This window comes from Ranitomeya imitator, chromosome 6 (assembly GCF_032444005.1).
Source record: "Ranitomeya imitator isolate aRanImi1 chromosome 6, aRanImi1.pri, whole genome shotgun sequence".
NCBI lineage: Eukaryota > Metazoa > Chordata > Amphibia > Anura > Dendrobatidae > Ranitomeya > Ranitomeya imitator.
The window spans coordinates 175,948,945-175,962,442 of NC_091287.1; the positions used below are offsets into that span (position 1 = coordinate 175,948,945).

At 48.9% G+C, this 13,498-nt stretch overlaps 1 protein-coding gene across 4 annotated transcripts in view; it reads left to right on the forward strand.

The window, feature by feature from the left end:
• Positions 1-1,928: 1,928 nt before the first annotated feature.
• The window catches only part of GOLGA4 (golgin A4), a 199,324-nt gene continuing 187,754 nt past the window's right edge, over positions 1,929-13,498 (forward strand). For 3 of the 4 annotated variants that reach the window (XM_069730324.1, XM_069730325.1, XM_069730322.1), the window contains exon 1: positions 1,929-2,227. In XM_069730324.1, coding sequence (XP_069586425.1) covers positions 2,153-2,227 — 75 coding nt within the window. In that variant the 5' untranslated portion in view covers positions 1,929-2,152. The remainder of the gene's footprint in view (positions 2,228-13,498) is intronic. The other variant, XM_069730326.1, reaches the window with a different exon arrangement.

The window sequence follows — 13,498 nt, forward strand, 5'->3', positions numbered from 1 at the left end:
ATATGCTAATTTATTGAGACAGGTTTTTTGGGTTATCAGGAGTTGTATGCCAAAATCATCAGTATTAAAACAATAAAAGACCTGACAAATTTCAGTTGGTGGATAATGAATCTATAATATATGAAAGTTTAATTGTAATCATTACATTATGGTAAATAATGAAATTTAACACTATATGCTAATTTTTTGAGAAGGACCTGTACTGTGGAGCACTACTACTACGATACAGAGGGCAGCGTGATTTGATGACTCTGCTAAGTGGTGTAATTACTGACGTCACCTCTGTTCAGAGCCGCCGGGTCTCGTGGATCGCAGCAGGACGCGGAGTGGCTGCTGCTACAGCCTATGGTGCTTGCTGCTCTGAATGAGGCCCCATAGCCTTTGGATTTCGGATTCTGGGATTGTTGTGGGAACACCATGGACTACGTTGGACCTGCATGGGAACTTTCATTTTCTAATAAATTGGTGAACGAGGGATAGTGTAAATAAGGAGTCTTTATTTCTCTCTTTATATGTTTTTCTGGTTTCCATTTGTGGACTATGGCGGATTCTCTAGACCTGAATGTTGTTTTTTTTTTTTTTTTTATAAATTGGCGAACCAGGGAACGTCAGAGAGTGTTGTTTTCAAATCAAATTTATTTTCCTTTGTTTTTTTTTGTACATTACTGGATTAGTAATGGGGTGACTGATAGACCCCTCTCCATTACTAACCCCATGGGTTGATGACATATGTGATTTTTGACAATTCACAGTTGTCATTAACACCAGCTTTGACAAAGAACATAGCTCGTGTTCGAAACACGTAGCTGCACATATGGGTGCCATGTCACTATGGTATACGAATTTGGAATGAAGACAAGCTTTTTTATCAGCTGGATTCATCCTGCTTTTTTTCATTAACCCCAAATCCCATTACCTGGATTTCCACAGCACCAGGACAATCGGGAAGAACAGGGCAATCAGAGTCGGGCAAGGCATCAGAATTGGGGCATCACTTGATGCTCCATTTTTGGGGTGGCTACAGGCTGGTATTGTGAGGCTGGGAAGGGCCCAATAACCAGGGACCTTCTCAGCCCGATAATATACAGTTGTGCTCAAAAGTTTACATACCCCGGCAGAATTTTTGCTTTCTTGGCCTTTTTCCAGAGGATATCAATGACAAGACCAAAACTTTTTCTCCACTCATGGTTAGTGGTTGGGTGAAACCATTTATTGTCAAACTACTGTGTTTTCTCTTTTTAAATCATAATGACAACTCAGAACAGTGCCGAGTACAGTGCTGTATAGTGCCGAGTACAATGCTGTACCGAGTAACAATGCTGTACAATGCCGGGTACAATGAGGTACAGTGCCGGGTACAATGCTGTACAGTGCCGAGTACAATATTGAGTACAGTGCCGGGTACAATGGCGTACAGTGCCGAGTACAATGCTGTACAGTGCCGGGTACAACGCTGTACAGTGCCGAGTACAATATTGAGTACAGTGCTGGGTACAATGGCGTACAGTGCCGAGTACAATATTGAGTACAGTGCTGGGTACAATGGCGTACAGTGCTGGGCACAATGCTGTACAGTGCTGGGTACAATGCTGTACAGTGCTGGGTACAATGCAGAGTACAGTGCCCGGTACAATGCAGAGTACAGTGCCGGGTACAATGCAGAGTACAGTGCCAGGTACAGACAATGCTGGGTACAATGTTGTACAGTGTCAGGTACAGTGCGGGGTACAATGCTGTAAAGTGCCAAGGACAGTGCCGGGTACAATGCCGAGTACAGAGGGGCTGGCGGACACCTCCCGCACTACAGGACTTCTCACAAGGATCTGTCTGTACCGGGGCGTAGTCACAGACGCCGGAACCTACGACTGCGCTCACGGTTTGTCCCTTCCTGCGACCTGTAACTCCACGTTGGCCACGCATGCGTAGATGATTGTAAACGTCAAGCAGTGCCAGTGCGAGTGACCATCAGGAAGCGGAAGAGCCGGAACAGTACTGTCCCCTGTACAAGTGTAGTGCTCGCTCCATAGAGGTGCACAGGGACGTCCCGGGCAGTGTAACATGTTCTCCTGCTCAGCCCCGCACTAACCTCTCAGTGTGCTCGTCCATTACTTGCCCTTCCCTCATTGTAGTAACTGCTGTACCCACCTCCAAGATGTTCAAGAAGCTGAAGCAAAAGATCACTGAGGAGCAGTCACCTGTGAGGAGCAGCCTCCAGCCCCAGGCACAGGTATGGGGGGTCACCATGGAGGCAGGCACAGATAAGGGGGGGTCACCATAGAGTCAGGCATAGGTAACGGGGGAGGGGTCACCATGGAGGCAGGCACATGTATGGGGGGATCATCATGGAGGCAGGCACAGGTATGGGGGATCACCATGGAGGCCGGCACAGGTAAGGGGGGGGATCACCATGGAGGAAGGCACAGGTATGGGGGGGTCACCATGGAGGCAAGCAGAGGTAAGGGGGGGGGGGGGGGGTCACCATGGAGGCAAGCACAGGGGATCACCACGGAGGCAGGCACAGGTATGGGGGAGTCACCATGGAGGCAGGCACAGGGGATCACCATGGAGGCAGGCACAGGTATGGGGGAGTCACCATGGAGGCAGGCACAGGGGATCACCACGGAGGCAGGCACAGGTATGGGGGAGTCACCATGGAGGCAGGCACAGGGGATCACCATGGAGGCAGGCACAGGTATGGGGGCGTCACCATGGAGGCAGGCACAGGGGATCACCATGGAGGCAGGCACAGGTATGGGGGCGTCACCATGGAGGCAGGCACATGTATGGGGGGGTCACCATGGAGGCAGGCACAGGTATGGGGGGGTCACCATGGAGGCAGGCACAGGTATGGGGGCGGGTCACCATGGAGGCAGGCACATGTATGGGGGGGTCACCATGGAGTCAGGCACATGTATGGGGGGGTCACCATGGAGGCAGGCACAGGTATGGGGGCGTCACCATGGAGGCAGGCACATGTATGGGGGGGTCACCATGGAGGCAGGCACAGGTATGGGGGCGGGTCACCATGGAGGCAGGCACATGTATGGGGGGGTCACCATGGAGGCAGGCACATGTATGGGGGGGGGTCACCATGGAGGCAGGCACATGTATGGGGGGGGGGGTCACCATGGAGGCAGGCACAGGTATGGGGGGGGGGTCACCATGGAGGCAGGCACGGGTATGGTGGAGTCACCACGGAGGTAGGCATTGGTATTGAGGGGTCATCATGGAGGCAGACGCAGCACGATAATGATAAACAGTGATGTTAACAGAAAAATAAAATGTTTTGTTTTCCCCAGAAACAGCGCCTCTATGGGCTGAGTCTAGTACTGCAGTTCCTCCATAGTTATGTAAATGCTGCAGTATCAGGCACAGAAGTAGTGATCACTAGAGATGGGCGGACACCTGGAGGTTCAGCGGAACATTTAGAAAAAGTTTGGGTACCATAACCCCATTTACTTGAAGATGTGCATGACAGCGTGGCAAACACCACTTCTGATCGGCGGTGAAATCCTCCCTGCCGGTCAGAGAGCAGCGGTTCCCATGCTGTCAATGGCAGTGTGAGCGCTCAGCTATGGTCTCAGGTGTAAAGTTCATCTCTGGTCACTGATGTCAGCTGATGGGACTACTGCTTTCATCATCCTACGCCTGTTGCCGCTAATAACGAGAGCAGGAGCGGCTGATCGGAGTATTCATCAGCCACCACCTGCGCTGTAAATAAATAGTTAAAAAAAACGGCAAGGGTTCCCCTGTATTTTTGATAACCAGCCAGGCAAAACTCACAGCTGGGGGGTGCAACCCTCAGCTGTCAGCTTCAGCAAGGCTGGTTATCAAGAATAGAAGGGTCCTAATGCCGAATTTTTAAATTATTTAAATAAATTTTTAAAAAAAACAGCGTGATGTCTTGCCCATTGTTGACAACCAGCCTTCTTAAAGCTCACAGCTGGGGGCTGGTATTCTCAGGCTGGTAAGGGGCCAAGGATATTGCCACCCCAGCCTAAAAATAGTAGCCTGCAGCCGCCCAGAAAAGGCACATCTATTAGATGCACCAATTCGGGCGCTTTGCCCAGCTCTTCCCACTTGCCCTGTAGCGGTGGCAAGTGGGGATCATATTTGTGGGGTTGATGTCACCTTTGTATTGTTAGGTGACATCAAACCCACGGCTTAGTAATGGAGAGACATCTAAGAGACACCTAGCCATTACTAATCCTATAGTTACTTTATTCTTGCAGTGTCTTTATTTACAATGTATTTTATTTGAAATAAAACAAAGCACACTTTTACTTTTTTATTTAAAAATAACAAACACAGGTATACTCCCCTAATGCCTATTCCACCAAAGCCCTCGTTCTCCTGTAATAAAACAAAAAAAAAAAACAACAATATCCCTCACCTATCTGTCGTGCTGTCCCACGCCATAATCCATGTCTGGGGGATAAACAATTTTCAACCTGGATGGTGCCAAGATGCGACCGTCCAGGCTGAGAACCACTAGTGACTGAACTGCCATGATCGCAGCCTTATTGACCGGCGGTGACGTCATCGAGGTTACCTCTGGTCGCTGAGGGTACATTCCCAGCCAGGCTGAACTGTGATGACCTCGGTGAGATCTCCCCTAGCACCTTGAGAAAATATCTCATGGTGCTAGCAGGGATCCCACCAAGGTCAGTAGGTGTTCGGTAAGGATGCCGAACTTTACTGTTTGGGTTCACCCATCGCTAATGATGACCTCTACTCACATGCAGTCTAGGTTGTGACCTGTTCCTTAGGCTGGGTTCACACTGCGTTAGGCTACGTTCACATTAGCGTCGCGTCGCTGTTGCGTCGGCGACGCAGCGGCGACGCGCCCCTATGTTTAACATAGGGGATGCGTGCGTCTTTTTGCACGCGTTTTCCGACACGTGCGTCGTTTTAGACTCTAGCGTCGGACGCAAGAAAACGCTACAAGTTGCATTTTTCTTGCGTCCGATTTCGTCAAAAAACGACGCACGCGTCGCAAAACGCGCGCGTTTTTGCGCGCGTTTTTCCGTGCGTCGCGCGTTGCGTCGCCGACGCAGGGCGGCGCAACGCTAGTGTGAACGTAACGTTAGTGTGACCCGCTAAACGGACTACGTTACACCGCGTTATGCGTTATAGTCCGTTAACGCCGCCATTACTTTCTATGGCGGACGCATCGCTAGCGCACGCCCACAATGGGCGTGCGCTATTGATGTGCCGTCATTGAGTGACGGACCTGAGACGCTGGCTGCAGCGTTTCCGGGTCCGTCACTGCTAGCGCAGATGGAGCTAGCAGATGCTCCATCTGCGCTAGCGCTGTGCCAACGTCGGCACTTGCGTTAGCGCAGTCCGTTTAACGTATGTGTTGAACGGACTGCACTAACGCAGTGTGAACTTAGCCTTATTGTACACTTTCAGGATGCCAGTTTTTCCTATTCTTGGTATATGACAGCACGTATCAGTCCCAGTCTGAGTGGAGGTCAAGTATGTCCACCTCTGCTCAATTCATTTTCTATGAGATCCTGAAGATAGCGAAGTACAGTGCCAGGCTATCTCCACTGTACCATAGAAAGTGAATGGAGCAGCGGTGAGCAGATTTACCCTCTTCTATTCAGCAGAGTCCTCAGGATTGTTTGGCGTCCTAGTGGTCAACTTCAAGGATCAGGAAGGTATCAGGTAACCAATTAATACGAGAAAACTTGATTCAAACTTTTTAAAAATAAAACAAAAAACCAAAACCATATCTGATTTAGAAACATGCCAATGTCACAATTTTGGCCTTTATCTGATGCATGGGGGCCTATGCGAGCAGTAACATACACAGGGGGCTTCCTTGTTCTGCATGTATGTGTGCATAGCCTTGCTGGTTACTCCTCTTTGAAGTGATGGACTTACAAGTTGCTTTTGAAGGTATCCTATGTTGATGAGTGACCAGTCTGGGGTAATGCTTACCTGAGTATGGGATCAATCATGGAAATGAGGACATAAAGGGAACCTGTCACCCCCAAAATCGATGATGAGCTAAGCCCACCAGCATCAGGGGCTTATCTACAGCATTTTGTAATGCTGTGGATAAGCCCCCGATGTATCCTGAAAGATGAGAAAAAAAGGTTAGATTATACTCACCTGGAGGTCCGATCCGATGGGGGTCGCGGCCCGGGGCCTCTCATCTTCTTACGATGACATCCTCTTCTTGTCTTCACGCTGCGGCTCCGGCGTACTTTGTCGGACCTGTTGAGGGCAGAGCAAATTACTGCAGTGCGCAGGCGCCGGGAGAGGTCAGAGAGGCCCAGCGCCTGCGCACTGCAGTACTTTGCTCTGCCCTCAACAGGACAGACAAAGTACGCTGGAGCCGCAGCGTGAAGACAAGAAGAGGACGTCATCGTAAGAAGATGGAATGCCCCGGACCGCGACGCCCATCGGACCTGGATTGCAGCGGGAACGCCCCTGGGTGAGTATAATCTAACCTCTTTTTCTCACCTTTCAGGATACATCGGGGGCTTATCTACAGCATTCCAGAATGCTATAGATAAGCCCTTGACGTTGGTGGGCTTGGCTCATCTTCGATTTGGGGGTGACAGGTTCCCTTTAAAGGAGCAGATGAGATCTTGTGAAGGCTGGAGATAACTTGTGTGTGGTGGATCAGGAAATTAGGTCAGATGTTTAGAGGGGGTACATTTCGGACAACCTTGTCCATAACCAGTTCTCAGGGCCTTTGATTGGCATCATTCTTGTGCCCATATGGTGGTCTCCAGGGTATGTGAGAGTTGGTGTTTTTACATTGGAAAAGTTAAAACTTGTAAAGCAAAAATCATTTTTTGTAATCGTACAATTATTCACTCTGTGAGTTAGAGGACATGTGTGGCTCTGGATTTATTGTTTTAGATCATTGGAGTGTGAAATGTTTCTATATTCATGGTGTTGAAGCAGAGTTGCTGTACTGAGCTGGGACAGAAGTGATGTATGAGGAGAAAGTCCAAAGGTGCCACACTAGCATTGAGGCTCTTTATTCTTGGGATCGTGCCGCTCCTGTGATTGGTAGGAAACATGTTAAAGTATTTCTGACACATTCTGTATGAAGTCATGAGCCCACAGCAGGCGATGCCCACCGCATATAGTCTGTAGCAGAAGTAACATAGTAACATAGTTATTAGGCTATGTGCACACCTTCAGGATTTCTTGCAGAAATTTCCTGAGAAAAACCTGAAATTTTCTGCAAGAAATCTGCATGCGTTTTTACCGCGTTTTTGCTGACTCTTTTTTTCGAATTTTTCCAGACATTTCCCAATGCATTATATACTGGGAAATCCGCAAAATTAATGAACATGCTGCGTTTTTTACCGCAATGCGTTTTTTTTTTTCGTGAAAAAAACGCATCATGTGCACAAAAATTGCGGAATTCATTCTAAATGATGGGATGCATAATGTAGGCTGTTTTTTTTGCAGTTTTATAGTGTTTTTATAGCAAAAAAAGCAAAAAATCTGCAACGTGTGCACACAGCCTAAAGGTTGAAGGAAGACTTTAAGTCCATCTAGTTCAACCCATAGCCTAGCCTAACCTAACATGTTGATCCAGAGGAAGGCAAAAAAAACCATGTGGCAAAGAGTAAGCTCCACATTGGGGGGAAAAAATTCCTTCCCGACTCCACATACGGCAATCAGACTAGTTCCCTGGATCAACGCCCTACAGAGGCGTAGCTAGGGTTTCACCTTAGGGGGGGCGAAACACCTGAGTGGGCCCCTAACCAGCTTAGGCTACTTTCACACTAGCGTTAACTGCAATCCGTCACAATGCGTCGTTTTGCAGAAAAAACGCATCCTGCAAAAGTGCTTGCAGGATGCGTTTTTTCCCCATAGACTTATATTGACGACGCATTGCGACGGATTGCCACATGTCGCATCCGTCGTGCGACGGATGCGTCGTGCTTTGGCGGACCGTCGGGAGCAAAAAACGCTACATGTAACGTTTTTTGCTCCTGACGGACTGCTTTTTCCGACCGCGCCCACCTCCCCGCACCTTGCAATGGGGCAGCGGATGCGCTGGAGAAATGCATCCGCTGCCTCCGTTGTGCAGTGCAGCAAACGCTAGCGTCGGAATCTCTCCCCGACGCATTGCGACGGGGAGATTCCGACACTAGTGTGAAAGTAGCCTTACCCTGATTACAGCTACGGTTGCGCACTCTAGTTGTGAATATAGTGGAACCTCAGAATATGACCGCGCTGTTATTGAAAATAAATCTATATACAAAAACATTGATTTTACTGCCATATTGTGACCATATAGTGGTAGATACCAGTTCTGCAGACCATATAAGAGATTGCACTACAGTCATAGATGGAGACTTACAGCTGACGTTTTCTCTGATTGAGTCATTCACTTTCCCATCTCTTCCATCTGGCCCACACTGACATGACAACAACACATCTGACTCCTCACATTTCCTGCACTGTCCCCATCTTTCCCCAATCTGCACAAACTCCTCATCCTGCTGATATCCCAATACTGAGCCGCTGCTGCCATATGTGGGACACATATTACTGCACCTACTGTGTGGTACAATAACGGCTCCTCTTACCACCCCACATAATAATGCCACCACTGTGTGCCCCTTACATAGTAATAATGACTCATTTTTGCTCTCTAGAGAGTAAAATTGCCTCCTAGAAAATATTAATGCCCTTTGCTAGTGCCCTCCACATTTTTGACCTAGAAAGTAATAATACCCCATATGCAACTTTGATGGTCACAATACTCTGAGTGCCCCTATAACAATAATGCTTAAGTGCCCACTTAACATTTAATAATGTCCCCTAAGTTCCCCCATGTACTGCTCTATTATACACAGTATGGTGAGCTCAAAGCTTCCCTATACACAGTATAAGGCCCCCACAGCTCCCCTATACAAATTATGATTCTACAACTCCCCTATGTACCGTATGATGTTCCCACTGCTCCCCTTTACACAGTATGATGTTCTCACTGCTCCCGTATAGAAAGTATAAGCCCAATGCTCCCCTTTACACAGTATAATGCTGACAGAGCTCCACTATAGAAAGTATAATGTCCCCAGAGCTCCCCTATATACAGTGTAATGGGCCAACAGCTCCCATATGCACAATTTAATGCCTTTACAGTTCATTATACAAAGTATGGTGGGTCGACAGCTCCCTTATACACGGTATGATTGGCCAGCAGCTCCCTTATACACAGTATGATGGGCCCGCAGCTCCCTTATACACAGTATGATTGGCCCGCAGCTCCCGTATACACAGTATGTTTGGCCCGCAGCTCCCGTATACACAGTATGATTGGCCCGCAGCTCCCCAATACACAGTATGATGGGCCCACAGCTCCCTTATACACAGTATGATGGGCCCGCAGCTCCCTTATACACAGTATGATGGGCCTGCAGCTCCCGTATACACAGTATGATTGGCCCGCAGCTCCCGTATACACAGTATGATTGGCCCGCAGCTCCCCAATACACAGTATGATTGGCCCACAGCTCCCTTATACACAGTATGATGGGCCCGCAGCTCCCTTATACACAGTATGATGGGCCTGCAGCTCCCGTATACACAGTATGATTGGCCCGCAGCTTTCTTATACACAGTATGATGGGCCCGCAGCTCCCTTATACACAGTATGATTGGCCCGCAGCTCCCGTATACACAGTATGTTTGGCCCGCAGCTCCCGTATACACAGTATGATTGGCCCGCAGCTCCCCAATACACAGTATGATGGGCCCACAGCTCCCTTATACACAGTATGATGGGCCCGCAGCTCCCTTATACACAGTATGATGGGCCTGCAGCTCCCGTATACACAGTATGATTGGCCCGCAGCTCCCGTATACACAGTATGATTGGCCCGCAGCTCCCCAATACACAGTATGATTGGCCCACAGCTCCCTTATACACAGTATGATGGGCCCGCAGCTCCCTTATACACAGTATGATGGGCCTGCAGCTCCCGTATACACAGTATGATTGGCCCGCAGCTTTCTTATACACAGTATGATGGGCCCGCAGCTCCCTTATACACAATATGATGGGGCCACAGCTTCCTTATACACAGTATGATGGGGCCACAGCTTCCTTATACACAGTATGATGGGGCCACAACTTCCTTTTATACAGTATGATGGGGCCACAGCTCCCTTATACACAGTATGATGGGCCTGCAGCTCCCGTATACACAGTATGATTGGACCGCAGCTTTCTTATACACAGTATGATGGGCCCGCAGCTCCCTTATACACAATATGATGGGGCCCGCAGCTCCCTTATACACAATATGATGGGGCCACAGCTTCCTTATACACAGTATGATGGGGCCACAACTTCCTTATACACAGTATGATGGGGCCACAGCTCCCTTATACACAGTATGATGGGCCCACAGCTCCCTTATACACAGTATGATGGGCCCACAGCTCCCTTATACACAGTATGATGGGCCCGCAGCTCCCTTATACACAGTATGATGGGCCCGCAGCTCCCTTATACACAGTATGATGGGCCCGCAGCTCCCTTATACACAGTATGATGGGGCCACAGCTTCCTTATACACAGTATGATGGGGCCACAGCTTCCTTATACACAGTATGATGGACCCACAGCTCCTCTATACACAGTATAATGATGCCACAGCTCCCTTATTCACAGTATGATGGACCCACAGCTCCTCTATACACAGTATGATGGGCCCGTAGCTCCCTTATACATAGTATGATGGGTCCGCAGCTCCCCTATACACAGTATGATTGGCCCGCAGCTCCCCTATACACAGTATGATGGGCCCGCAGCTCCCTTATACACAGTATGATTGGCCCGCAGCTCCCTTACACACAGTATGATGGGCCCGCAGCTCCCTTATACACAATATGATGGGCCCGCAGTTCAAGATCATGATTTGGCAGTCTGCAGTCATATAAAGTGACTGCAGACATTTATTCCAAGCCTTTATCAACTTTATAGTAAAAAATTGCTTATTATTAAATTATTAAAGCACCTCTCTGCAGGGTTTTTTTTTCTACCGCTGGAATGGTGCTTTAAGCGCACTATTTTGTGGTACTGCTGCAGTGTGGTGGCTCAAACTTGTGAGCGTAGATTCTGACTGGCCAGAAGTGAGAAGCTATGTCACAAGCGCTCAATGTAAGACTATGAGAGCGAGGAACATACCAGAACGAGGCTCCCATAGACTTACATGATTAGTGACCTCTGCACCGCTCCATGAAACACTGCAGGAGACGGAGCTGAGGTGAAAACCGATGAAAACCCCTGAAGGTGAGTATTAGACAGGGGGCAGGGGACTTGGATTTTCAGCTCCGCTCCAGCAGTGAAATAATAAAAAAAATACTGGAGTGGTGCTGTAAATGTGATGCAGCTCTTGGTTACTGTATGGGGCTTCTTATATTAATACTCCTAGAAGACCCAAGTGGTACGCATCAAACGCCCCCTACCCCCCCCCCCCCCCAGACAGCAAATATTACATGTGGAGTACATATAATAAAACCTAACAAAGCATAATATTCAGCCCCCAGTGCCCTGTCCCCCTCCCCCATTTCAGCCCCAAAAATACGCCCATCATCTCACATCCACCCCCGCAGTGCCCTGTCCACATCTCACCCACAACACCCCCATGGTCTCACATTCACTCTCCAGTGCCCTGTCTCCCCTCACCCACAATACCCCCATGGCCTCACATTCACCCCCCAGTGCCCTGTGTCCCCTCCCCCACATTACCCTCGTGGTCTCACATTCACCCCCCAGTGCCCTGTCTCCCCTCTCCCACAATACCCCCATGGCCTCACATTCACGCTCCAGTGCCCTGTCTCCCCTCCCCCACAATACCCCCATGGTCACATTCACCCCCCCAGTACCCTGTCTCCCCTCCCCCACAATACCCCCGTGGTCTCACATTCACCCCCCAGTGCCCTGTCTCCCCTCTCCCACAATACCCCCATGGTCACATTCACCCCCCAGTACCCTGTCTCCCCTCCCCCACAATACCCTCATTGCCTCACATTCACCCCCCAGTTCCCTGCCTCCCCTCCCCCACAATACCCCCATGGTCTCACATTCACCCCCAGTGCCCTGTCTCCCCTCCCCCACAATACCCCCATGGTCTCACATTTACCCCCCAGTACCCTGTCCTCCCTCACCTACTTTCAGCGCCCACAATACCCCAATGGTCTCACATTCACCCCCCAGTGCCCTATCTCCCCTCTCCCACAATACCCCAATGGTCTCACATTCACCTCACAGTGACATACCTGAATTTAGTAAAGCTAATAAGTTCCATCCCCACTTGCTGAAGTTTGCAGGCAGGACCAGGAAGTGTCTGTGTCAGTGAAATGGCACTAGGACCCAGCGTGCACACTGCACAGAGTCAAGATTCAGAGCTGCAGCCCAGGAAAAGACGGGCAATACCATTCACTGCAGGGGGAGACTGCAGCCGGCCACTGTGCTAGCAGCATGCAGAGTCTCCGTCAGACGGGAGCAGACATTATACTGCTCTGCTCCTATGCTGTGATCTGCCTCCTCACAGAAGTGGGCTCGCCCTGGCTCCCAGTGGGCCCCTTCAGGTGACTGGGCCCGGGGCGACGGCCCTCTCTGCCCCCCCAGTAGCTACGCTACTGACGCCCTATCAAGGAATCTAGTATATATACCCTGTAACATTATACTTTTCAAGAAAGGCATCCAATCCCCTCTTAAATTTAAGTAATGAATCACTCATTACATCATCATACGGCAGAGAGTTCCATAGTCTCACTGCTCTTACAGTAAAGAATCCGCGTCTGTTATTATGCTTAAACCTTTTTTCCTCCAAACGTAGAGGATGCCCCCTTGTCCCTGTTTCAGGTCTATGATTAAAAAGATCATCAGAAAGGTCTTTGTACTGTCCCCTCATATATTTATACATTAAAATAAGATCACCTCTTAGTCTTCGTTTTTCCAAACTAAATAGCCCCAAGTGTAATAACCTATCTTGGTATTGCAGACCCCCCAGTCCTCTAATAACCTTGGTCGCTCTTCTCTGCACCCGCTCTAGTTCAGCTATGTCTTTCTTATACACCGGAGACCAGAACTGTGCACAGTATTCTAAGTGTGGTCGAACTAGTGACTTGTATAGAGGTAACATTATGTTCTCCTCATGAGCATCTATGCCTCTTTTAATGCATCCCATTATTTTATTTGCCTTTGTAGCAGCTGCCTGACACTGGCCACTAAATGTGAGTTTGTCATCCACCCATACACCCAGGTCATTTCATTGACGGTTTTGCCCAGAGTTTTAGAATTAAGCACATAGTTATACATCTTATTACTTCTACCCAAGTGCATGACCTTACATTTATCCCCATTAAAGCTCATTTGCCATTTATCAGCCCAAGCTTCTAGTTTACATAAATCATCCTGTAATATAAAATTGTCCTCCTCTGTATTGATTACCCTGCAGAGTTTAGTGTCATCTGCAAATATTGAAATTCTGCTCTG